Source organism: Phaenicophaeus curvirostris, chromosome 1 (genome assembly GCF_032191515.1).
Source record: "Phaenicophaeus curvirostris isolate KB17595 chromosome 1, BPBGC_Pcur_1.0, whole genome shotgun sequence".
NCBI lineage: Eukaryota > Metazoa > Chordata > Aves > Cuculiformes > Cuculidae > Phaenicophaeus > Phaenicophaeus curvirostris.
Window position 1 is genome coordinate 46595864 of NC_091392.1, and position 26546 is coordinate 46622409.

Consider the following 26546-nt stretch of genomic DNA (forward strand, 5'->3'; position numbering starts at 1 on the left):
TGTCTCCAAGACATTTTCATGACTTCAGGTTGTTATCCTGCATCTCTGTGAGCACTATGGGAGTTTTACAGTAATGCTATCTAATCACTGTTGAATGCTAGTTTGTTGTAATTTAATAAAGTACCTTCAGGGCTATGAAAACAACCCTTTGATGGTTGGCCTAAGGTAAGCATGGTCTTTTTATTTGCTAGGGCTTTGGCAGCCTTAAATAAATGCTGGCTCTGGATGCAAGTATGCAGCAGGTGATGTAGCCACTTCTGTAAATTCGTGGAGAATAAACCTAAAGCACATTTGCAAGGGTAAACCTATGCCCCCTGGAGCCTGTGGCTTTTTAACTGTTCATTTCTAAATTCATGCAGAGAAAGCTACGTAAATCCAGTGGGTACACAAGCCCCTTCATGGAGTTCTGATTCTACTTCAGACATGCCTTTGATCACAGTTCAAAATTCAGATGCTAATACCACTAGTGACTAGCAAGCATGGAATGATGCTACCCTTCTCCCATTGAAGGAGGGTAATTGGTAAAAAAATATGCAGTGACAAGTAATACACCTTTGTGAAGATTTGTTTTGCTGATGCAAAAGGGCTGTACAGTGATGTTCTCACAGAAGTGATAAACATGAGACCTAGAAAGGAACTGAAGTGGAAAATGACGCAACATACAAACGAGAGAAATAATGCAGTACCATTCCCTGCTGCCTTTCCTTGACATAGAGACTTTGAGCAAGTGGGTCAGGAGGGAGGTCCCTCATTTACAAGAAAATTGCCTCAAGGGATGGCAAATATGACAGGGAGGTAGAACTTGTGTACAAGTATCGTGGGGCAAGTGAAATTACAAGGGAAAGAATAAAACCAGAAACATCATCATGCCACTGTGTAAATCCTTGTTGAAGGCACAGGTTTTCTGGTCCTACTTCTTGAAACTTCCTTAATATAGATTACAAGTCTTCATGTCTCAAAGAAGAGGAAGGGAACAGAGGAGTAAGCAGAATGACTGAAGGTATACGACAGCTTACTGGTGAGGAGCAACAGTGTAAACCACGTCTCCTAAGCCTGGGAACAGAAACAACAGACAGTAGGTATGTTAAAGCCCTGTAGTATCAAGAGTGGAATAAAGAGGTAAAGAGAAGTGGTTGTTCATGATCTCTTCCAATGCAAAACAGGGGGTGATGTTTCAGACAAAGAAAAAGAGCTATTCCTTCATATGCTGTATACTTTAGCTCTGTAGTTTCTTCCCATGGAAAATTATATATGCTAAAACTTCATATAAACTCAGAAGCAAGCCGGACAATTTCTTTTACAGAAAATGGGCAAAAAAGTAGCATTTAGGGAATGATTTCTGAAACTACTATGGGTCTTGAAGATCCTGTCATCTCTCCAATACTTGTGGGCAGTGTGGTGGAAAAAGACTATTCAAAGCCTCTGAAAACTAAATATGTGTAACTTGTCAAGATGCACAGTGTTATTAAGTGGCTTCCTCTTCTCATTCCAGGGAAGTTCTGTAGGTAGTAGCTTTTCTGTTTGCACATTTGAAGTTTGTAGTTGTGTGCGTTTTTTACATCTGACATCATCAGAAGTCATTTCAATGTTTTCAAAGCTATACTTGAAGAACAATCCAGGCTTATATATGCTTCAATGAATCATATATGTGTTACCAATGGCTGTTTTAGATAGGTGCTATTTAAACTTCTTAAAAATTATTTAATCTAATGTGGGAATCCTAATGCTGTTGTAACATTTTCTCTTAAGGTGTAGGGAAAAGTAGATGTGCTTTCCTGGATGAGCTGTTTTCTAAGCAGTGCGTAGGGCAGGGAAAAAACAGGAATTGCCTTCAAACTGTGCTTTCAGGGATGTGTATAGGGGGCAGCACGTGAATTCTTCTCTCATGCTAATTGATTTCCATGTAGGATTCAGAACAAGCAGCAGAGTCCATCATGTCATCAACCACAGTTGTCTCTTTGCTGAGTCTCAGATGAAGCTGGTTTTGCATGAGAAACCTTTTAGATTACTTGCCCTTTCTGAGCTTTTTCTTATAAAGGTGAGTTTCAAAATTTAAAAAAGCTGAAGCTGTCTGCAGAGCATCATGGGCTTTAATGGGAAACGTGGCATTTTGCATAAAGTGAGGAAAGGATGCTTAGCTTTTTAAGTTGGATGAATTAGCTCACTTTCTCCTTTCCTGGGTGTAAAAGTTGAAAGGAACTAAATATATAATTCACCCATTTTATATATAGCATCTTAAAGCCTCACTTTCTACTTTCTGCCCATGCTTCCAAAGTGCTGCCTTACAACTTTGCTTATCTGTGCCTTGATGACTACAGGATTTCCAGAGCTGCTTTACTTCTTGTGGCCCTACATGATGCTGCAGCTGAGATTTTCTTCCTCATTTCTTGCTCTGTGCTCCCCTGCACTTGCTCTGCTCTGAAGAGGGTGTTGAAGGAAGGATCTACTTCGGTCTGCACCTAAAGCCTCTACATAAGGCTGAAACAGAACAAAAAAAAAACCCATAAAGAAGAGAAATAGCTAGAATCAGAATAACCAGGTTGGAAGAGACCCACCATATCATCGAGTCCAACCAAAAGAGTTGACACTAGAGTAATGTGTCTCCGGTATAAGCGTTGACTCTCTAATAACACCAGACCAAAATAACTGAACTGCATCTGCCAGCAGTAGTTAGTTATTCCAGAGAAGGTCTACAAAGTGGGTCAAGGTGCTTGGGCTTGTTGAACACTGTTAACTTGTGGCATGTTTGTACAGCTTTGTAACTCTGTATTGCACCATTATTGCTTATTCATGTTAATATTATCTCACTATCTCTTATGTTAGAAAGACATATCAGGAAGGGACTTCTATTTATATGCCTGTACCCTGAAGTGATGCAGGGTGGGACAGAACTGGGGCTGACCCAAACCTGATAGTCGCTCCAGGGAGGTGACTCCCTAGGTGGAGTCCTGACACAGTGTGAGTTTTGATATAGTGCCTCACTAACCCCAGTTCTCATGCCAGAGCCATCTCCACTGGTACTGGAGCCACTGGGCTATGCTCAGTCAAGTAGCACAGGCATGCGGGATGAGGTCCACTGGGTGCAGGTGTTGCTCCATGCAGCAATGCGTGGTACAGAACACCTCTTAGCCAAGGCTAAGACCAAACCAAATGCCTCGACAGAGTAACTTCAAAGCAATGCAGAAAGCGGTTGTTCATCACTGTAGCATCTGATGAGCCAACAAGCAAACATCGTTGTCACATAAAGCTTTGCCTGCAGGAGCACTGTAGTGTGCTCTACTTTTAGAAATTTTTTCCTCCTTTCTCATCTTTATGTTTGTTCTTATTTCTTCCTGACTTGGAAGTACTTTAGTACTCCACAGTTTGTGTTCTCATACACAGGTTTTATCTAGAGCGTTATAAATTCCGTAGTGTCATAAGTATAATACCAATTTATAAGAGGCGAAATATATTCAATGTAAAAGAAATACTGCTTTTGAAAAATTTATAACAAAAAGACCTAGCTGGGAGCAACAGCCAGAAGCAGGAGAGAGGTGGTTCTTCCCTGCTGGCAAACTGCATAGATGAGATGTGTTGGCAGAAAGAGAGTGAAGGTTTCTCTTATATGAACCTGCAAGCTCAAAGAGAGGCTTCAGAGGAGAATAAAAGGGGGCAGCAAGAGGAAGGAAAAGGCATGTGAAAACTTGAAAATACAGATAGGGGATTTTGCTGCATGGAGGAAAGGAAAAGAACCAAGTACAGTACTTGAAGGCTCAAATCACTCCCAGCTTTGGACTTCTACTTCCTACTCTTAAATACTTTGTTTGCTGACAGCCAGGTGCAGGTGACTGAGCAACATGCAGGAGCTAGTCCTCCGAAGTCAACAGTAGGATGTGGCTACCAGCCAGCATGCAAGCCTTTCTTTTGCCTCTGCACTGCGGCCATGGTTGAAATGGTGCTCAGGATGCATTATATTAAGCCAAAGCGGCAAGCAGGAGAAAGTTCTGGGTTTTGTAGCATCTGACTGCAGGTCAGATCATACCAGTGTGCTCATACCCAGCTACTGAAGCTGCCAAGCTCACTTTGATGCAGCAGGGACAGATGCAGTCAGAGGCCACGCAGCTGGGCATGCAACAACACTGGGATTTTGGTGTCAGCAGCTATATGGCCAAGCCCGAAAGCAGGAGAAAAACTCCAGAAAACATAGTTAACTGAAGACCTAGTCTGCAGTATACTACTAGAGAACTTGTCTTTTTTATTAGATGTCTTATTGTTGGTATTGTCACACTTCAAAAAGTAATTGATGTCAACTTCAGCATGTATTCTTCAGAGATCTCTGTGCTCTTTTCTCATATCTTTGACCCACAAACCCCAGGATTCAAGAGCAGTATGGGCTATTTGCAGGAAGAATAGGGGACGTTTACTCTAGAGTCTGCTTAGTGCCAATACTTAACCAGATTTTTGTCTCCCATAAGCTACATGCACTATTCCCAAGGGGTTTTCTATTTCTAATTCCCTCCCCCTTGTCTCTGCTTTTCTGCATGTTATGTAGGGGTGCACTTTCAGCTGCCAGTGTCTCCTTTAAAAGGAGTTTTTACTGTCTTGTGTTTTTGCAGACCTCTAGTTAAACAAAATAAAGGTACGTAGAAAAGCAAGATCTGGTCTCTCTGGGAAAATCTTAAATGGTAATTAGTGACATTTGCATCTTTGTCCTGCATCTGGTTCTCATGACAATAATGGAAACTCACTATCCTAGTCAAGAGAACGTCTTACGTGGAGAAAATAACTGCAGTGACAAGGAGAATGGGTGAAAACCTCCCAAATATATTGGTGACACACTTTTGGTCTAAACTATGGTAGTTTTGGGGCACTTTCTTGATTGAGCATAATTTTGAATGTGATCAATCTGCAAATTTTGCAGTTCTTAGGAATAATGATCTGGCTGCAGTATCCTTTATTTTGATGTCTGAAAAAAAGCGCTGCACAAATGGCTTGGGAAGTTGAATCACAGCTGCACAAGATTTTATAGACTGTTTTCAGTATGTGAAGAAGTAATTTACTCAAACCTCAGAGAAATTTAGCAGTCAGTTTATGTTTGGAACCAGTTCCTAAAATAGATCACTCATTTCATGACTAAATGAAAGCACAGACTTCCCGAGGTCCAGCTAATAAGTATGTGCCTGTGCCATATTCATGTTTAGCGTGGGTAGAATACTGGATCCATTGTAAGCTTCAGAGGGAAGGGTGTTTAAATGACACGACAACTAGTGGTGATGCCAAAAGAAAACAGTTGTGGCTAATTTTTTAATACCTTAGAGATGTTTGCACAATATTTTGAGCATCACGAGGATCTTTGACTGCACAAGAATTAAAGAGATCATTTTACAGCTGGAGTTTAGCTTCTCAGTATTTGAAGCCCTTTATGTCTAAGCTATATGGCTAATATGGTCAAAGAAATGTGTTGTCCGGACATGCTCATTGTCATTCTGCTCATGTGGATTACTACACTACCATTCTCAAGATGAGTCAACTTAAGTTAACTGGGATTTGCTGTCTGTGCTAAAGAAGATGTGATTTCAGCAGTCTTTAGAAACAGCTAGCAGTTACGTTAGCCCTGTAACCAGGAGCAGTTGCTGCAGGAAAGTCTTTATCCTTTCACACTTCATGCAGGAGATCAGCTATGGTGAAGTGTAGCAAAGTTAGGTAGCAAGCATGCAGCTTCAATTCTGAATGTGCAAAGCTATCTTAAAGGAAAGAAATTTGCACACTTTCCTCATGCATGCATCCCCACTGTCTTCACAATTTGTCTGCAGAACTGGTAGGTCTCTTCCCCTTTGTAGTATAGTGTGGATCAAAGTGTATTACCATTCCAGAGATTAAAAACCTCTTCTATGACCTGGAGATTCACATACATTGACTTTCAGTGGAACTAGAAGAGCAGAGTCATTAAGGCATTCTTGCATATTTCAGTGAGGGATTCCTTTCACAAAAGTCAGCAAATCTAATCAATGAAGTTTAATGATTTTGAGTGACTGCAATTTACAATGTGCTTACAATACTCACGTTTCCGTTTTTCAGGCTCTGCTTTCCTGTTTGCTTCTCAATTTGCCCATTCATACATGGTTAGGGGTTTTTATTTGATTTTGTTCTTTTAAAGGGGTGGTTGCTGATAAAAGCATTGAGTCACAATTAGATTAAGCATAAAACAGAAGGGTAGAATTATTATTACAAAGGCTTGTAGTGATAGGACTAGGGGCAATGGCTATAAACTGGAGATGAGCAGGTTTAGACAAGTCATAAGGAGGAATTTTTTCAGCATGAGAATGGTGAGGCACTGGCACAGGTTGCCCAGGGAAGCTGTGGCTGCCCCACCCCTGGAGGTGTTCAAGGCCAGGTTGGATGGAGCCTTGGGCAGCCTCATCTAGTGGGATGTCCCTGCCCACAGCCATGGGGTTGGAGTTAGATGATCTTTAAAGACCCGTCCAACCCAAACTATTCTATGATTACTAAGCTTTGTTGCCTGAAAGAGATTGTCTAAAGGTTTTTCACCAGAGTAAGCTGGGAGTAATTCAAATGACATTGGAGCAATTGCATCAGTGTGGACATAAGGAAGTCAGAATCAGCGTTTTTTTCTGTGAGATAGTGTTTCTTTCTAAGACTGTACAAGACAGGAAATCTCAACTATGTTTTCTCTTTGGAAAAGTAAATCCAGTTATTCATCATAAATTCTATTTAAAAATTGGCTATGTGACAAATTTGAGAACGTTTGGTGTGAAAGGCTGTTTCCAGTGCTGTTGGTAATGTTTCACAGGATTGGTGAAAGTGAACTTGTTTTCAAGCTTAAGGTCATGTTGTTGTTTCTTGTAGGACCTGTTTTTCTCAAAACAGACCATTATTTTTTCCCTTAAAAGATAGTTACCACCTGAAGTGTAGCAGCTTTTCTATGTGATAAGCATTCCTAACACTCGGGAATGCTCAGAAGAAAAGCAACCATTATTACCAAGTTCTAGTCCATCAATCAGAAAATGGTCATTTAATATACTCTATGGTATTTCCTCATTAATATTGTCCTGCGTGAGCTCTGTGGGTTTTTTGAAAGAATGGAAGATAATTCCTCCTGCAGGCCAGCAATGCAGTAAACCATGACTATGTATTAATTTAAATATCTATTAGTGTGGCTGACTGATGTCTGCAGCACAGCAGCAAAGATGTTCATATTTTTCATTTTCATAGAAAATTCATGGGTTTATAGTTTTCTTTATTTTTTCTTCCAGAAGGCTGTTACCATTCCATTTTAAACGATGGCAATTTTTATATTTTAGTTATTCTGTGCTGGCCTCTTGTATTTAACAGGACTAATTCTTATTCCTGTCAGGTATAAGTTTATCTATTCATGGGGCTGAAAAGCGTGTGCAAATCTGTCAGAGGAGAACTGCAGCAAGCTACCCAGTGTCACAGCGTCCGCCTGTGGTTGGGCATCCTTCACTCCCACAAGTCAGAAGGTCAATAAAAATGGAAGCCTCCTCTTCTGGATCTAGTATTTCAGCAGTCACTGGTGGAAAAGCAAAAACCCATCAGCCAGGTAAATTATTTGGCTTCACACCATTTTCAGTTCCATTTCTTGTGTGATGTGCCTTGATGTTGTGAAGCTGGTATTAATAGCACCAGATCATGCGTGCATGAAGATCAGCCTATTGATTGTTAAAGGTATTGAATGATGCTTTGTCTATGTTTGGTATATTTATGTCAGGTACAAATTACAGGGAATAATAACAGCTGGGGCAGCTGAAAGTGGGAAATAAAGATTTAAGTTTAATCATTAAAAAAACCCATAAAATGTGGCAGTGTCCAAAATATGAATGTGGAGAGAGCTTTGGGCTGTTGTTTTTTAATACTTCTTCTCTTATGCATAATTTTGATAAGCCCTGAGCTAATGGCAATTCTCTGGAGGCTACAGGCATCCCCTGTGGAACTCAGTAATTGGCACTAACATTATTTTTGAATGAAGGCACAATCCAGGGCATAGCTGTTAGGATGCAAACAAAAACTTTAGATCTGAAGGAGATTTTACAACATATCTTAACTTTTTAAAAGAAAGCCAGAATCTCCTGGGAACCATCAAATTCTAATTGACATCATGATTTTATCCCTTGTTATGTTAATTGCCAGAGCTATTTTAGAAATATCTTTTCTTATAACAGGACAGTATTTTTGTGCTGGCCATGTTCTGTCATTCTTTGAAGTGAAAATTAAACTCCAAATTTCTTTCTTGGGTAGAGCAAATTAAGGCTGTCCATGAAATCAGGTTTGTAGCTTCTACGTTTAAGCGTCTCAATCTTCCAACCCAGTAAAGGGCACAATGCACCCCATATGTTGCTGGTTGGGTACCACAGGGCAGAGTTTATATGTGTGAGACACACAGTTCTACCTGAAACCCCCAAGTGTGCTTCCATTACCTTGCAGGTGTAGGAAAAGCCTTCATTTTTTTAGAAGTTGAAAATTCAGATAATTTGATGTGGGTTGCTATGTAGGTCTATCGCCACGAGTTTCATGCACCCGTACTATTTAGTCATCGTAATCTTTGTCAACATAGATTAATTAAGAATCTACAGTGACTCATAACCATATGTCTTGTTTTAATTTCAGTTCCTCTGTTCACTTGTTTCTCCTTGTAGTTTTTCAGCTTCTATGTTTTTTGTTTGAATTACAGAGATTACTACTACTGTTGTTGCTAAAGATATATAGTCATGACCGCAGCATGTTTAAAAGAAATGACAGAAAAACTGTACCATAGTTTGTGAAAGAAATGTCTTGAACACACACAATAACTATGTTCATTTTTGAGCATGTTCTACATCTATGTGCTCATAGATATGGCCTATGTTTTAATAATAAATAACTTACAAGCCATGTATGCTGGCTTCTGATTGAGAAAAATATCCCCTTTTAGGTAAACCCCAGAGGTTTCCTAAAATGGAGCTCATTAGTGAGCATAATTTGAATGATGATTCTCTGAGGAATTTAGCTTTCAGTACAGTCATACGAGATTAATTTTGTCTATCATGTCCCGCTCTTTAGACAATAACAGTGTCTATGACGTACAGAGAATATGCTTGGCTGCTTCGTTCAAGGAGGCATTTAGTATTATGAGCTTCACTGAAGTTACGAGGAATGAAATAATCTTTTTATGATTTGGATGTGACTTTTTAATTCCATATAAGAACACCAAATTTGTCTTTGCATTCAGGTTAAATTCCAACCATTTCAGCTGTATGCAAGCAGAGTCTAAGAAAGACTATAGTCAAGCAGCAGTAGTAATAAATAGCAGTCCTAAGAGGAAATTTTGATTTAAACCTAAAGTCACGTGTTATTTATTCTTACTCAGCCGCAAATTAACAGCTATAGGTTCATAAATAATTAACTTAATACACGAATTGTCCAATGGCAGCACCTTATTCAAGGCATTATGAACATATAAATAGTTGGTATTTTAGAAAGAAATTGTTCTGATAGATATTAACTACTTGGGTAACAGACCTTACACCACCATTTCCTGACCTATCCTCCTGCTATTGGACATAGTAATTTCTTCATGGTTTTGTACAGTTTAATTTTCAACAGTTCATACCGTTTGGGTTCTTGCTTCTATTAGAGTGCTGAATGTGTTAACAAGTACATCTTACTATTGGGGTAGTATACATTATATTTAGTTTGAAATTTCCTTTGTCCAATGAACAAATACTTCAGACGTGAAGATAGTCTGGCAAAATAGATTGTGCAGAAATGTATTTTGAGGATTTGAAAATACATTTCTAATTTTTATCAATCACAGAGGCTAGCAACCATAGTAAGAAAAGATCCTTGATAAAATGAGAGTTATGAATGAGTATTTTTTCCCTCTAACAGCATACTGCTTCTGTTTTCTGCACGTCACTTTGATTTCCTTGGCCACTTTTCTTCTTTGCAGAATGACGTCTTTTATTATTTGTCATGAATTCTTTTTAATTGACAACAGTTTCCTTTATTGAAGTTCATAGGGAGCTACGTGCCTAGGAGGAGGAACAATAGATAGTGTTCAGTGTTACAGCACTCCTTTTCAGTTTGCTTCCTGGACAGTTTTATTTGTAGCCGGTAAGGGGTCTGCAGCTCATGGCTTCTACTGTTAGTCTGGGTGTTAGAGTGGCTGGCGAGTAGTAAGTTGTCAGTAATGTTCCTTATTAAAAAAAAAAAATTATTTAAAAAGCTGTTAGTGTAAGCTAGCAAAGAAGTAGTGCTCGGCCACCAGCAAAAGCACAGCTTCTGAGCTCTGATTTTTAAAAGATCAGAAAGTATCAAGTAATCAAAACAAAGCACAGAAGAAAACAGAAATAAGTGGAAGAAAATGACCATTAGTGGTGAAGGAAAGACTCCTGATATCTCTTCAGGCAAGCCTGTATGAGGGAAGTTTCTCTTAGAATGGAGAAAAGTAAAGGCAATTAAAGCAATCAGATGGTAAATTTAGCTGCAATGATATTAAGGCAGATATGCATTCCTTTCAGAATCAGAGATGGACAGTATTTTTTATTTTAAGAAACATCAACTTATCATCTCCCACTTATGTGAGCAGTTGTCGTATGTTGTGGCTAATGGTGTACAGGGCTACTGAAGCAGAGAGTTCAAAGCACTTGGGGAAAACCTTTGACTGCTGTAAATTGTTACAACTCTCCTAAGATGGTTTATGATCAATGCATCTGCATTGCACACAGGAGGCTTATTTTAAAAGGAATGGCAGTCAGCATTTAGGCTATCTGTAAGAGCAGCAGAATCAAGTACTGAATAAGCCTAAAGAAGACTACAGTGTCAACCCAGTCTGTTTCCTCAATGTCAGGGTTAGACAAATCTGGGGACAAAAAAAGTGCTTGCCTAACTTCTGGCAGGATTGTACCTTTGCTACAGAGTAAGCAGGACCTTAGCTTTTGGGTTTCTGCTTGCTCTTTCCATTTATACTCTTTCCGTTTATGCTCTTTATTCCAAATCAGGACAATGTTACCTTACTTCTTCCTGTTGGTGACAAATTTCTTTATTCTCAGACTCTGCAGAACTTGTCAAACCTAGTTTCTCTAGGAGTGATTACATTTGCTGACTGTGGAAAATTTTCCTTATTTAATAAAACTAAGCAGCAGTAAAGTGAATTCATTTATTGTGTGAAACTCTGAAATCATCTTAGGTCTTCTGTACTTGCAATGCTTGCTGACAATTGTGACCCTGTTATTTTGTAATAACAGGGATTCAAAGGTTCCTCAGCAAGATTTTCTTTTCCTATGCTTCCTTCAAAAGCCTCTGGTTAAACCTTAATGCATTTTGAGGCTTATTTATGTATACATAATAATGTAGATAATCATTTCTATCATTTGTACAAATTAGATCTACAGGCAATCTACACATACAGCAGGAAGGATTGTCTTTGAAATAATTTATTTCCAGAATTTAGTAAATATGCAAAGAGTCTTCAACCCAGGAAACGCAAAAAAAGTTCTAGAAATTTCTGCTTTCAAGAGTTTACTGTTCAAAAAGATCTCCTTCAAAGCCAAAGGACAGTAAATTTTGGAATGGAGGTTCCTTGCTACCCAAAATTATACAGGGATATCAAGATATTTGAAAGAACTTCATGTTCAGTGCTAAGGAAACATCTTTTGAAAGGATTGGTTTCTGGTGTTATGGTGGAAGTCTAGTGGAGTCATTGGAATTCACTGAGAATGTTTTTCTGGCCGTCTCCTGCATTTTATGACAGATAGTACCCATCAGATATATTACAAATGTAAAAGGAAGATGTGTTTGCCTTAGGCATGCTTTTCTTGACTTTTGGATACTTTTTTTTAATTGCTTATCAAACAGTAGCACTTTCATTGATGCTTGTAGTTACTGATCTTGAAAATAAGAAAGAGGAGCTAGTGGTGTTGACCAACACAACAAATGACTTTAGAGGCAAGGAAAAAAAATGCATGGATCTTGAAACTGTGGCAATCAAAATTAAAGAAAGAAAAAAGGAAATGTATGTTTAATGAGCTTAGTCACAACTTAATGAACTTAGAATCATCAAGGAAGCTAGAATTGAGTTCTTAAAAAATGATAATTTACTGTGCAGAAGATATCCTTTCCTCATCACAAAATATGTACATGCTTGTCAGTCTTCACATTTGGTTGTGAATGGTCTTTAGAAGATCTGTGTTAGTTTGATGTGATTTGTTGATTAAATCACATTCTCTTTGCTGACTGGCAGGACATGTGGCATACATCTCTTCAGACTAAGAGTAAAATCCTGCAAATAATTCTGCCAGAAAGCTCTGTAATGCAAATATTTCTTGGCAGCAAATGTGTGCATGGTGTGGGAATGGCCGATGTAAACTTGCCTGGAATTTGAATCCACACTGACAGTCATGATGTTACCTTACTTGTCTAACGCTATTAGGGGAGCAGGATTTTTCAATATGCTTTCTGCTGGGTGCATACAGAATTTCCTCCCATGTGGAATGAAGCATGGAAAAAGCAAGTAGATTTCAAAAAAGTTTAATATTCCCTTGATTAATCTAATTTTAATGTTAAAAAAAAGATTTACAAGAAATGACCCCATGCAAAAGGGACATTAACGTCAAAGAAACCAGCCTGCATACTTAACTTTTCTTTTTATCTACAGCCTGTGTTCAGTGCAACTGTGATGCACCAAATGAAATTTCTCCTGTGTCTGTACTTCAGTCATGAGCTGGATGTACACCCCTGCTGAACGCAGAGACAGTTCATTCTCCTGACTACTGGTGCTCTGGAGCCTCTGCAAAGCTCTTAATGAGAAGAAGTGCTTACCTCAATTACAATGAAGACCTTTTGTCACTGGGCTGAGTGACAGGTTGTCACATGGTGATTATGCAGTACTTTGAACTTAAGAGCTGTACTAGCTAGCAGATGATGCAGAGCTTGAAATCTTCTATCACTTTGCTTAGTCATTCAGCCCATTTTATTCATCATTTTACCTTTCTAGGGCGAAAGATGTTTCTTTGAAAATTCCTGTTCCTAAGCTGAAGTCTTCTGAAATGTTCATTACACTATTTTGGAGAACAATTTTGCAAAACAAAACCAAAAAGACTGGAGGATAAGGCACTATTTTTCAATGTTAATCTTCTTGTTTAATTTTTAATTTTTTTATTTAAGCAGATATCAATTTGTGCTGCACATGACGCACACAAGTACTGATACTACCTGAGACCCATGCACACCCTCAATAAGGGGCATCAAAAATAACATGAATAATTTGAAGTGGTGGCTTTGAGGATGTTCTACTTCTTTGGGAAGTGTGTATTTTTACACTCATCATTTTCAAAGACTGTGGGTTCTTTCCCTTCCTGCTTTGATCAGTCTCCTGTTTGCTGTTATAAAATGATCTTTCATCCACTTTTGCAATCAATTATGTATGGTTACTTTAACATCAGTACCGTTTGCCCTCAGATTTTGACTCCTGTAGTTGTTGCTGGTTTACAAAATGTAGTTGCCTCATGAAGGCTGCAAAATGCCACTCTCTGTTGATGTTCTCAATCATTCCATCCTCAGCATTTCCTCTCAAGAGGAAACTTGGCCAAAATAGGAATAGGCAGCCAGATGTGGCCTGATGCCACACAGGGAATATCACTGATTCAAAGCCAGGGTTATTATGTGCCCAGACCAGTGTACCATAATTGTCTTAAAATAGTTGAAGTTCTTGACCACTCTAGGTTTTTGCTGAAGAAAACAGACAATATATTAAAAAAAATTTCAATGTTTCTGAAAATGTAATGACCCATTTTATTAAATAAGTAGTTTATCATTCAAGAAGCAGTAAGGAGACTTTGAGCGATCAATTACTATGTTCCTATAATGCTTGACAGAAAATATGTGGCTTTTTCTTAGCTCTATAGCTCTTGCTTAGAGAGCTTGAGGGGGCTTAGTGTTCTGTAAGCCTCAGTTTCTAATGTAAAATATTCCAAGAAAAGATTCTTGCAAGTAAACTGTCAAAAGATGGAACAAATTAGCTTCTACTTTGAGGGAGATGCTTTTAAGATCTGAAAGGGTATATGACTGTAACAGGGTTGCAAGATGTTACTAATTTCCAGGAAAGTTCCAGTCCAAAATATAGCAAGACTTCTTTCCTAACACCAAGCCTGCTAATTCATTCTGAAATCTCAAAAGTAAGACAGACCTTTCTTTCTCATGTAAATGAAAAAAAAAAAAGGGGGGGGTGGTATGGCTTGCTCCTTGGGTGAGTAGTTATTAGATGGGTAAGTGCATCTAGGCATCAGAGCCCACTAGAAATTGCAGCCAGTGTAATGTTCTATGGTGCCACAAAACCCCAAAAGAATTGTATAAAACTCAACTTCAGAGCTTACAGCAGGCATAAAGACAATAATGAAACAAAGATGGAATCATTTTTAGTCTGTTTCTTGTTCCAGAAGAGAACTCCCTTTTGGTCATGTAGATGCTACCCTGTCCTGTGCCATGAGTCGCTGGATGTCTCAGAAAAGCAAAGGTGTTCTTTGTATGCTGGATAAATCCACAGGAGCACGGTATTTGCTGGTCATATACTTGGGGAGTGCAATTCTCTACCATGCTATGCTTCAGAAGCCCAGTGAAGCAAAAGCATGTGTTTTTCAGGTCTTCATTACTGATAACATTCAAGGTGCTTAAAGTAGGAAAAGGGAGATAGCACTATGGATTAGTGCCTTGTTTCAACCTTGCTTTGGGAATACATCAAGCACAGGAAAGGAATTCATCACCTGTTAAGCTGATGGAATAAAGAAGTAACCTGCACTTGGATGGCACTGGAAGGTTTTTAAGGGTCATCAAAACAGCATGTAAGTTCAAGGTCATTTCTGCTGCCAGGATGCCTGAAAATGATGACTTGCCATCAGATGTTCTCCTACTGCTTGTGAAGGAGACTCTGCCTAATGCCAATTACAGGAAATAATCTCTTTTGGATAACAATCTTGTGTGAACAGCCAAAAACTAGTTCATACATTTTAATGGCAAAGTGTTCTGTTTCTTCCTAGCTGGTCTTGGTGATTATACTAGCTTGCAGGGCTTTATAAGAAAGGCCACCTTCACCAGGGTTAGAGGCAAAATTTCTGCTGCTTGTGAGGTGCTCTCAAAGACAAACTAAAAATCTGAGGAAGAGTACTTTTACACACAATCAATATGTAAATATTACCTCCATTCTTTAGCTCCAGTTTGTAACTAAACAATGGTATTTATCTTAGCCTCTTCCAAATTAGGTCTCCACACATCCAGACTGGTAGACTGGAACCATATCCTCTCCCTAAGATAGACTAGGTTGGGATTCACTGCTCCACCCTTAGTTTCTGTATGGGAAGGCATATTTCTTGGGGTCAGCATCATAGCTCTTGTCTGACACTATGGCAAGAAAGGCCTTGTGGTGATAGTGAGTTTCTGGGTTTCATGGCCTCTGAACTGGATGTTAGAGATTACAGTGACACTGTAATTGAGAAGCAGACCTGCTAGCTCACAAAGGCTAGAAACAAGAGAAGTTAAAGAGGGGGGGAATGCAATGGCTATCTGTTAGCTCACAAGGATGCTGAGTATAAAGGGAACAGATTTTTAGAGGAAAGGGACATTGGTAGCCATGAATCATTATCATCTAGATGAAACCTTCCACTCCAGAAATCTCTAATCTGGATGTGCTTGCCCTGTTCGTGTTCCCTTTGCTAAATCATCTGCTGTCAGAGATAGGAACCTGCACTGGATAAACTCTGTTGAGCTGTCAGGTCTCTCAGATAACTGTTTCTGCGTTCGTATGCTATATTCATTCCTCAGTGGACTTAGGACAGCTGAAGATTCTGAAATGGCTTAGTAGCTTGTGCTTTCTACAGATATGAATTACCAGGATGCATTTAGACTGTGAAGGCAGCAATAGGCTACGGTATAATGTGAGTCTGTATAATTGGTCAATACATTAAAATCCACCTAGAGTCTGGTATCTTGTAAAAGCTGTCTTAAAGTCCCATGTAAAAGCAAAGTAAATATTTGGTGGTCTGAAGTTGTCTGTTAGATTATGCCTTTTATCCCTGTGCAGCCTGCTTTTCTGCTTTTTTCATCAGTAAACTGCTGACTTGAGAACAGGGCAAGATTTTTCAATAAACAGTTTATTCAGCAAATTTTTTCTCCCCTTCATTTTTATTAAATGCCTGCTAGCAACTCGTGATACTGTTAAAGGTAGATGGTAACTAAGCGATTTACCACTCACAAATAGTTAGATATTTCAAACACAGGCAAATATTTGAACGTATGCAATAGTGATCTTTTATAATTATGTTTTCATATGTGAACTCACAGTGTAAGAGGAAAGAGGTAGAACTGAAAGACAAACATTCTTACTGTCATTTTTATATAAATAAGAGTAATAGCAGTGGGCTAAATTGTTCAGTTCATTTAGATCTCAGACTTCTTTCTAAATTCTAATTGTGACATAAAACTCTACAGAAATGCCTCTGCTTAGTTACACACTGTGGCTTTGTGCCATTTTCAGATTGTCTCCTGTGGATTCCTATCCCTGGCATTGTGGCACCTGAAACGGATAGCTTTGTTCCCAGCAGGTGAGCACACACTTTGGTGCCCTGTCTCTTTGTATCAGTGAAGAGAAGTACTTCTAGGGTGTAGTTCCAAAGGCTCATCGCACAACACTGTCGCTCTACTGATCATATAAAGGCCTGTGTAAGGGCCCTGTAGAGCCAGACAATTGGAAATATTCGGTATAGAAAAACGTGACATGCAACACTGGGCTTCTGTGTGGATATTTGGATCCTTTCAATTCTCAGAACATAAATGCATGCTTTGAGCATAAATGGGAAATGAAGAAGAAAGAGATGGTGTCCTTCTGACCAGCAGTCCAATGGTTTGGGTGCCTGTCCTTGTGGGAGACCTGGATTATTAACTCTTCTCAGCTATTGTCCAGTTTGAACTTGGCTGCTTAACAGATAGTTCCTTCTTGATGATAAGAGCAAGGTGTTGACTCTGACTGCCATGGTTCAATCTAGGCTGTCAGAGAATCAGAAAAGCAAGAATTCTTCATAGCCTGGTGTTTGGGCTATTTTGGCACGACAGGAGGTTTTCAAGATGTGGCTTTGCACCAAGGGACATATGTCCATTTTGTCTGTGAGACAGGCATACAGAGCATGACAGAGAGTGAGCACAGGATGTGTGACTCCCCACTTCCCTATAGTTAGTTGGCTGAGTCAACTTCTCTGAATCTGACTCCAGCCAGAGTTTATTGGAGGGGAGAATGGACGCTATAAGCCTTCAACATATCCTTCTGTGATAAATTAGTTTTAGGTGCGTAGAAATTCCTCCTTCACTACTGATGTTTCTGGAAGATGAGTTTATAGTAACATAATTAAAACTATATCGTGCCTAACAGTTGTTGTAGTTTGAGATAAATCAGAGTCAGTTTCGTGACTAACTCAGTTGCTGTAAGTAACTTCATTCTCTGAAAACTAACTGCAAGGTTTTGAGGCAGTGTTCTTCTCTATACTGATAACACAGCGCATTGGTATGCAAAAAGGCCAATGCTTATATTTAACCAAGGCCATCCTCAAGCTGGTGGAAAAGGAGCCGCACCTGCGAGGAGGGGCAAATAAGGAAGGTGACCATAAACTGACCACCAGAATAGTCAATCCCATATATGCCATACTTAATATAGAATTGAGAGATAACAAGGGTCGTGTGCTCTTCTGCAATTGCTAACATCCAGTGAGGACTTCATTTGTCTGGTTGCTTCTGATCCCAGATCTATGTGTTCCTGAATCCAGTTCCTGAGTCCAGCTTCCTCCTAGCCATTGACACATTCCCTTGTGTCTGCTCTGCAGTATTTGTGGTGACATATAGTCATTGAGGGGTGGACTAGCAGGTGCAGTCTCATATTTATATATATTTTATTACTTTCTACTGCAGTCTCATATTTGTATATATTTTATTACTTTCTAATTATTTTCATTATTATTATTATCTTTATCATTTCATTAAAGCTGTAGTTTTAGTTTCCAACCTGTAAGTCCTTTTCCTCTCATTTTCCTTTCCCTTTTCATCGAGAGTGGATAGGCAGGAAGGAAGCTCGACTGCATGGTTTTTAGCTGCTGAAATTTAGCTGAAACGTGACAACAGTCTATTGTAATACAAAGAGAAACTATTTTAAATTTGCCTTTCACAAGCGATTCCAGTATTGTTACTACCATGCCCTTGACATGACCATGCACAGAGACTGCTATGTCATAGGTTCTTTGTGTTAAACAGAATGATTTGGGGAATTAATTTTTTTTTTTTTTTTAACCTAACATTCACTGGAATTTTCCATCAAAAATGAAGTAGCCTTATGTATTTATTCCAATAGCTTTCAGCATTGTTAAAACTGACAAGGCATTTTCATGCTTTTACACTCAGCTTTTGATCCCACATGCTAATATGCAGACATATTTTATCCATAATCTGTGAGAAAACCACCAAGAGAAATGTCATTTTCTGCATAGTGGAAGATTTGATTAGCTATGCTGAATATTGAGAGTATACTCCTTTTTTAAAGGTAATTGTTGAATTAGTTAAGACTATCAAGACTTGCATCCAATTTCCTACATATTTATAGACGTATATAGCAATCTACCAGGCCTTTTAAAGGTCTGTAAATATTTCCATGAAGTTACCCATTTTTTTAAGTCTTGGAAGCACATTTTGTATTAATGCTATTATGATGGAGTGCTTCCACTTAAATCATAAGTCCTTAAGGGCCTCTTTTTCAATGTATCATTAAATATTATTTATAATTCTTCTAAAACCATGGCCATGTTTTGTAAATATATAATGGCAAATCCTGTGATCTGCAAAGGTAGAAGTAAGTACCTCAAATTAGGGAAAACTGGTGCCTTAAGTTTCTCCCAGTTTGTTACTATAGGTACATATGTGCAGGTACTGCCACACCACACAGAAGCTACTGCAGATGTGGCAGTCAGCGGGTCATACCCTGATATAATGCAGTATCTTAAGTATACAAATATGTCAACAAGTTCTCCAAAACAGAAAATTAAATACTTGACTTTTAACTGTCCTTCTCCCCACTACCACCTTCAAAAGGATTCAAGACTAGAAATGAGCAACAAAATGAAAGAAAAGGGGGACTTGTCATCCCCTGCTCTTTGTAGAATCCTGAAATTGTGTTGCAATTGTAAGGCAGAGGAAGCTTCGTGCTTCCAGTAAGGAGCAAGGACAGAAGGAAAGCTCCTAGGTAAAGGTATTGTTCCAGAAAGGAATCAAATACTGGGCTCGTGGGCCAAAAACATCAAATCTATTTTATGTATCCCTTGGTGCAAAGCCACATATTGAAAAACTCCTGTCCTGCCAAATAGCCCAAACACCAGGCTATGAGGAATTCTTGCTTTTCTGATTCTCTGACAGCCCAAATCGAACCATGGCAGTCAAACCCAACAACTTGCTCATATCATCAAGAGGGAGCCTTTCTTCTGCAGGGCGAGATAGGAGCCTTTTTCTTTTGTCCATAGAAAGGGCAGCTTAATGCAGGACACAGGATATATTTCTGCACCACATCCCGAGAAGAGATTTGTGCAAGAAAACTTTTCCCCTGACTTAAGTGGGGCTTTTGATATGAAACTGTACATGTCTGAGGGAATTGTCCTCTTGTATTTGGTGTATCTACAGCCACACTGATGGTGCGCAGTGGCTCAGGTGGGACTGAGGCCTCAATGAGTTAATCCAGGTCATGTGGGGAGCAAGGACTGGAGGAGAACAGGTGAGCATGACTCACCAGTGTTACAGCTACATGCACTGGCAGCTTGCAGATAATCAGTGTTAACCTGACCACCCAAAAGCCTTTTTGATGTTTCCAAACATTCTTGTTCTTAAGTCCCTGTGGGGAGGGGTGAAAATAGATGTTGACAAATGCTGATATTGCATTTTTCCATATCTGTTCAAGAGGAAAACACTAAAAGACAGAAATATCCTTCATGATGCAAAAATTAATTTCTACATGGACTCAGCCAGGAACTGTCTTAGCTATAAATGGAGAGGACAAACCCTTCCACCTGGACAAATGATTTGTAAGGAAATTCTGAAATATTCTTCTCTTTGTTTCCTCTTTTTCATTTCCATTGAGGAAGGAGAGGCTTAAACTAGAGTTAGTCAGGAGGAAACAATGTTTTATATTTAAAATGAAACTGACCAGGATGAAATCAAATGATCCTGTTGATATTAAATTTTGGATGTTTTTTATTACAGTACCATAAATTACAATAGCTTATGTTTTCAAAATGCAGATACTGACTGTATATATTTCAAACATACCTATATTTTTTCTTCATCTACCATTCTTATTTCTTTATTTCTCTGTTTCTCTTTAATTGTTATCTGATATTTTATCTCATCGACAATACTTTTCCAGTGTGGAACTCTGCTCCGTAGTATATGTCAGATTTAAGAGTAGCAAGAAGAAATTGAATAATTTTAGTATATGAAAATGTACCTAATCACTGCAGTAAAACAGATTAACACTGGCATCCAGATTATTCTGCAGGAGAGAAAAATGCTTAGGCAGAAAGAATATTGCAATACTTTGCTGATTAGGGAGAAACGACGCAATATGATACAGGATTTCTTACAGAAAACAAGTAAAGTTTCTCTCTGACCAGTGTAGCAAACTCAGCTCTTTTTTAAAGACCTGCCATGTCACATAGCAGCCTTCCACTGAATGGTACATAATCAGCTATCTCTGAGCCACCGCTTTCAGGCCAACTTTGTCTTTTTAGGAAGATGTGTTTATTAATATGTATTTGCATACATCCTGTGACTTAGAACAACTTCTTTTTATTTGATGCAATAATTGAACTGATGTGTTTTTCACACGTTAATTGTGTTGTCCAGTGTAGTCATGGGATGGATGTTGGGAAGACCCACTGTAGAGTATATTCTATTTCATTACTCTCACAGAAAAAATATAATGCCAGAACTGAGATCAGTACAGCTATTGATTTCAGAGATGTATGACTAATGTGTAGATAACTCTTTAAACAATCTCTATTTGAAACTGTGGGTTTGCTGTAGATGAGCTGCCTAATGCTCACAGTGAGAAGCCAGTAGAAAATGTACCTGTGCAAGTGTGATACTTCACCTTGCGTTACCTTTAGTGAAAAGGGCACCATGTACAGCAGATTTCTGCTTGCTTTAAAGAAGGGGCTCTGGTGAAAAGGAGCAATGTCTCTGTAGAAACTACAGCTGGTACTTTAATGCAGAGAAACAGAACTCCTCATATTGGATTTATATTTGCTCTTGCTAAATATTGCCCTGTTAGAGGGAGATGATCTTCAGATAGGAGCATCTACTCAAATGATATACTAGTTATTTGCTACTCACATTTCACTTCCATGTTGAAGTACAATCATTGTGAAAGTACATGTTTGCTAGCAAAATTAGTAAAAAACAGAAAATATCAAAAAACAGCTCACTTTACTGATAGTAGTCATTGTCAGAGAAATCCTTCAAAGCTGTAAGTTTTTCTCTGCAGAATCTTTTAGAGCTGTAGGCAAAATATTTGTTTGCACTTACTGAGTTAACTGGAAATGAGAGAGGGTAAAGAAAAGAGTATGTGATTTCAGAAAGAAACACATAACGTGTTTTTATTCCCACCAATGAGCAGAACCAAAGTAGTAAAAATCCTCAAGAAGCCCTGGCTGTCTCAGTGAATTACAAAGACCAGCTCTGTTCTTACACATCCATTTGAAAATATGGAGTAAGTATGAGCACTTCATTGTGCACTGTGAAACAGCAGCACTTGTTCCATCAATTTAATTTTGTGTTCTTTGATTTAGTGCCAGATACTGACGTACATTTTTTCTGTGCATCCAAGTGCTCATGTTCAATTACAGATAAAAATGTGAGGATATTCATCTACAAATATGATTTCCACTTCACAGTGCATGTGTAAAAACATGCAGACCTTCCAAATCTGTCCCCGGGTGCAAGAAAATAAGCCTTTAGCTTGTAAAATTCACATCTAAACAACTGCTTGTGATAAATGCCTTGATACGGGATATATGTAAAAAGGCCTTCATCCAGCAAAGTACCTGAAAATGTTCTTAAATTTAAGCAGACACAAAATCTCTCCCACTGCCTTGTTTAATATTAGCTCCATATTAACTACCTTGTTACTTAATTCGCTTACCTGACACGTGATATTTTTAATATTTAAAAGTATTTTAAAATTCTGATTCACAACAAGTCATCTCATTCAACTTCTAAAAATTAAATGCCTTTTAAAAAAATCTAATTTGTTTTCATAACCTAATTAGTAGAGACACTTCAAAACAAATAAAGGAAAAAGTATACTATTTTATGCGCTGTTTTGTGCATCAGTAAGTAAATCAGAGTGAATGATGAGATAATTTAAAATACATCTTCAGTGGAACTAAAGCATCTCACTAAGGTGAGAAAATTCTCAGACTGATCTTTCAATAAAATCACATAAAATTTTATGAATCTAATATTTACTTCACTTTCATTTGTGTTTATGTTGCATGTTTCTTTATCAAAAGGGTCCTTCCCTCCCAACCTCGTAGGCAATATTGCTTAGAGTTTACTCAGTGGTACCTGTCTCTGATAAAGCATAAATCATCAGCTGCAAAAGTGAGGAGGATATACTAAAGCCAAGCTAGTGATCTCTCAATAGCAACTCTGACACCGGATATTATCTTGGTTTGTTATTTTGGAGATCTGTGGTAAGATAAAGACAATAAATCTCATTTGGACATGTGAGAAAATACTGTGGCCTTTTCCAGAAGAGCTGCTGGGCTAAAACATCCAAGAGCCAACAAATCAGCAGTCATTAAGTCAGCCAGTCCACCACCCATCACATGTGGGTTGTTTCTCTCAGCTAAAAAATGCAGTGCTCTCTCCTGCAAAGTGGATGCTGAGGGAGAAAGAGGAGGTGGAAGCAAATGTCCTCTGATTCAAGACTGTTTATTGACACCATGAAGATTATGGGACAAGAAAATGTTCCTGTAATGACTTATTTTGAAGCTATGCTGTTGGCAGATGCATTTTTTTTTCCTCCATGTGTTAGTGAAGGGAAGCTTGTGATTAGCCACGTACTAAATAACAAGTGACTGGTAGAAGATCATGCTTACAATTTTGAGTAAAATCAGACTGGATGATGTTGTTGGTTTGATACTTGTGGAGAGAGGCCAGATATTAAATTTACTGTGATTCAGAGAAGCATATGAGACTGTCATTTGTGTGGACTGCTGGAAGCAACCTGTACTGCAAACGGGTCAAATACAGGCGGGAAGGTTTGAATTTAGCAAAACTTGTCTTGGCTTCATAGACTGTGGTAGGCTGAGCAACAGTCAGGTTTAGGCTGGGCATTTTCTGACCACTATCTAGACAGTATTTTTCATTAATTAAAAAGAGGCTTTGACATTAAATATATATTCTCCAACAGCTTCATTTTATGAACATCCTGTGGTTATCTAGTCTACCAGATATCAGCACTTCAGGACTGCCACTGCTGACTGGCTGTCACTTGCATTTTCCCTGGCCCAATTAGTTCAGATCTGTTGGAGATGCTGCAGGGATCCTAGTACTTTCATGTGTTCTGACGAGCAGTGATTTGGGAGTAGCAAGGATTGAGGACTCTGGGGAGGAGAGGATATTCTATATTTGTTAATATTGTCATTATTTTGCTCCAACTAGGCTGGAATAGAGAAGAAAGGCTGATGGATTTGAGGATGCAAATATGTAATTGTATATGTTGATAGTGATAGCTGAATATTTAACAGGAAATTGAATATAATTTGCAAAGATCCTTAAGTGAATTGCTGTCCATTACTCCCCTACCTCCATCCTATTGCTTATATGTGTTTTGCAGCAGCTGCAAATTCCCCAGAATTCTCTTCTAGGGCAAATCCTAGCTTCCCATCTTTGAGGCCATCTGCAGATTTCCCTAGGCTGCTATTATATGAATAATCTACTATCTCACTTCAGAAATTCTCTTTGTTCTACATCATTAAATGCTGGTTCCTGCTGCTGCTATGACCGACCACTTTACAGGAAGCTACAAGGGGAGTTGTTTCTGATGTTAACAGTGGGGTTTTGCTGTGAAACAAAAGAATACGCTGGGGCAAGCATGAGATGGTTTGAATTTATGATGTTTTAACATTGGGAAATAAAAAAAGGCTGAAGCTGGTGTATGTATATCCATTTTGAGATCTGTATTTTCAAAAACTGAAGAAGGGCCTTTAAAGTACGGTTGAGTAGTTTTGTGCTTAGGAATATAATTTGTAGTCCTCATCAAGGTGGTGGTGAGAGAGTCATTTGGCAAGGGGAGGGGGAAGATACAATTGACTAGGAGAGAATCCAAAACACTCCACTTTGTTATAGACAGGCTGTAGAAGAAAGGAAAGCACTTCTATCAAAAGCATGAGTGATAGCCACTAGTGAAGGCACAGTAATGGACTAGATGGCATGAAGGTTCCTTCTTCCACCGTGGCCTTTTGGTTGTGAAGCCCTTTCGCGGATACCTCCCTGACCACTGGAGGTCTCTATTGACTGTGTATCAATTACTGAAGAGCATCACTTCTCAGGGATGCCTTTGTGAAAGGACATATTTGCTGTTGCTTTACAAAATGATCAGTCACTCCTTCTTGGTGTCTGGCTGTATCTGAGTACCCTGTTGCCAGCAGCTTAAGCCCGTTACCTTTGCCTGGCTTCTGTTGTTGTGCAGCTACCTTTCTTTACATGGAAAGAGTGTTTTCAACACTTCCTGCTTTCTTTGCTCATGTTACAAGAACACTGAAATGAGCAATTCTTGTGTCTATTTACGTGTGCAAATAGGTTAGAAAGTGTGACCCACTAGCCTATATTTTTATTCTGCAGTGCTTTTAAACAGTAATCATCACGTACTAGTGTAACCCCCTTCGAAATGGACTGCAGTACTGCAGTGCATCCTAGATCAGGGCATTGCATCAGCTTGGGATGTGAAAACTTATTGTGGTTGAAACACGCTTTTTTATCTGTGCCTTTTTTTTGTCCTGATGGTTGTTTTATGTCCTGAGACTTAATTCATCCTTTGTGTAGCAGTGTGTTTTATTTTAGCCTGGTTGTTCCTGTAGTGCTGTGTCATTTGTGGTGGTCTGTTGTCTGCTTTCACATTTCAGTGGTGGTTTTGTAGATGGTATGTTGAAGGGATGCTTATGGCATCGTGGCACATTTTCACCTGAAGAAAGGACTTGCCAACAGTGACTCTGCATCATTGCTGACCGCAGAGAAAGTTGTTTCATTGTATTTAGCATTAAGTCAGTCTATATTATATCTAAAGCTGCTTGGTTTAAAGAAAAATTGGTTCTGCTAGGGGGGGAAAAATATACGTAGCTTTATTCAATGTGTATGTTTCCTCACCTGAAAGTCCCTTGGCTGGATTTTCTACTGCACTGTCACAAACCCCATCAATCTCTTCCCTTTCTTTAGAAGGAAGAGAGGATTTGCAGGTTAACCAACTGGAAACACAAATATGGATAAAACCAGGCATACAGAAGACAGATGTGGACTTTTCAGAAATTCTTAATGCAATACATGAAAGTAAGTTATTCCTTGTATGTGAAACTGAGTTTGCAGTAGAAGAATCAATTGAGATGCATTGAATTTATAACTGAAGGAACATAAACAGTGACAAACTGAACGATAAGTGAGTATGCATTGCTAAAATGTGTGGGTTTATCAATGGGTCATTGATAGCCAGTAAGAAATCTTGCTATCAGAGAAGTCATAGAAAGATTTGAATTATTATGTACCTAAAGATTCCAGCAGTACGTATATCTTCTGCAGAAGCAGTCAGAAATGTTAAGATTCCAGTTACTTTAATCGATTCCTTACACTCTTGAATAGCTCTGTGAACTGATACCGTCATGCAAATAGTGCAGTCTTGGATCTAAGACTAGGTTTGAAGTTCCAGCTCTTCCAAAGTCTTGGGGTATATTCACATTTTTGTAGCTGGTGATATTTGAGATCAGAAGTGATGGGCCTTGCCACTACAGCTGAAGGCGTGTGTATCTTAGACACTGTATGAATCCGTATCTTTTTAGATGTAATGTGCTGTGGACTAAGAATTGATTGGTCCACCCGTCTTAAATGCAGTTGCAGAATGATCTCAAGACTTGCATTAGAAGAAATACTAGTCTTGTTAACAACAACGGAAGACACACCACCATCCCCAAATGGATGCAACTCTGGAATCCCAAAGATTCTGGAATTTTGGTGGGAATTTTCCGTAACAGGGTAAAAATTCTTATCCAGGCCAGGAATGAAAATGCAAGGCGTGACAACATTCCTAGTTGACTTTCTGGTTTCCCTCTTTTCTTTTTTATTTTAATCTGGTTTGGGGTGGTTTTTTATGCAATTTTCTAAAACAAGAAACAGCAACTTGCATTCTTGAATGCTAAAAGATATATAGGAACGTGTAAAATCCTGTACTACTCCTGATTTTTGTTATATGAATAAAGAACCAT

At 38.7% G+C, this 26546-nt stretch overlaps 1 protein-coding gene across 5 annotated transcripts in view; it reads left to right on the top strand.

Annotated features, from left to right (window-relative positions):
- The window catches only part of ANO4 (anoctamin 4), a 212602-nt gene that overhangs the window by 69169 nt on the left and 116887 nt on the right, over window positions 1–26546 (top strand). For 3 of the 5 annotated variants that reach the window (XM_069857110.1, XM_069857086.1, XM_069857092.1), the window contains exons 2-3: window positions 7355–7561; window positions 25510–25620. In XM_069857110.1, coding sequence (XP_069713211.1) covers window positions 7492–7561; window positions 25510–25620 — 181 coding nt within the window. In that variant the 5' untranslated portion in view covers window positions 7355–7491. The remainder of the gene's footprint in view (window positions 1–7354; window positions 7562–25509; window positions 25621–26546) is intronic. The other 2 variants (XM_069857078.1, XM_069857100.1) reach the window with 1 other exon arrangement.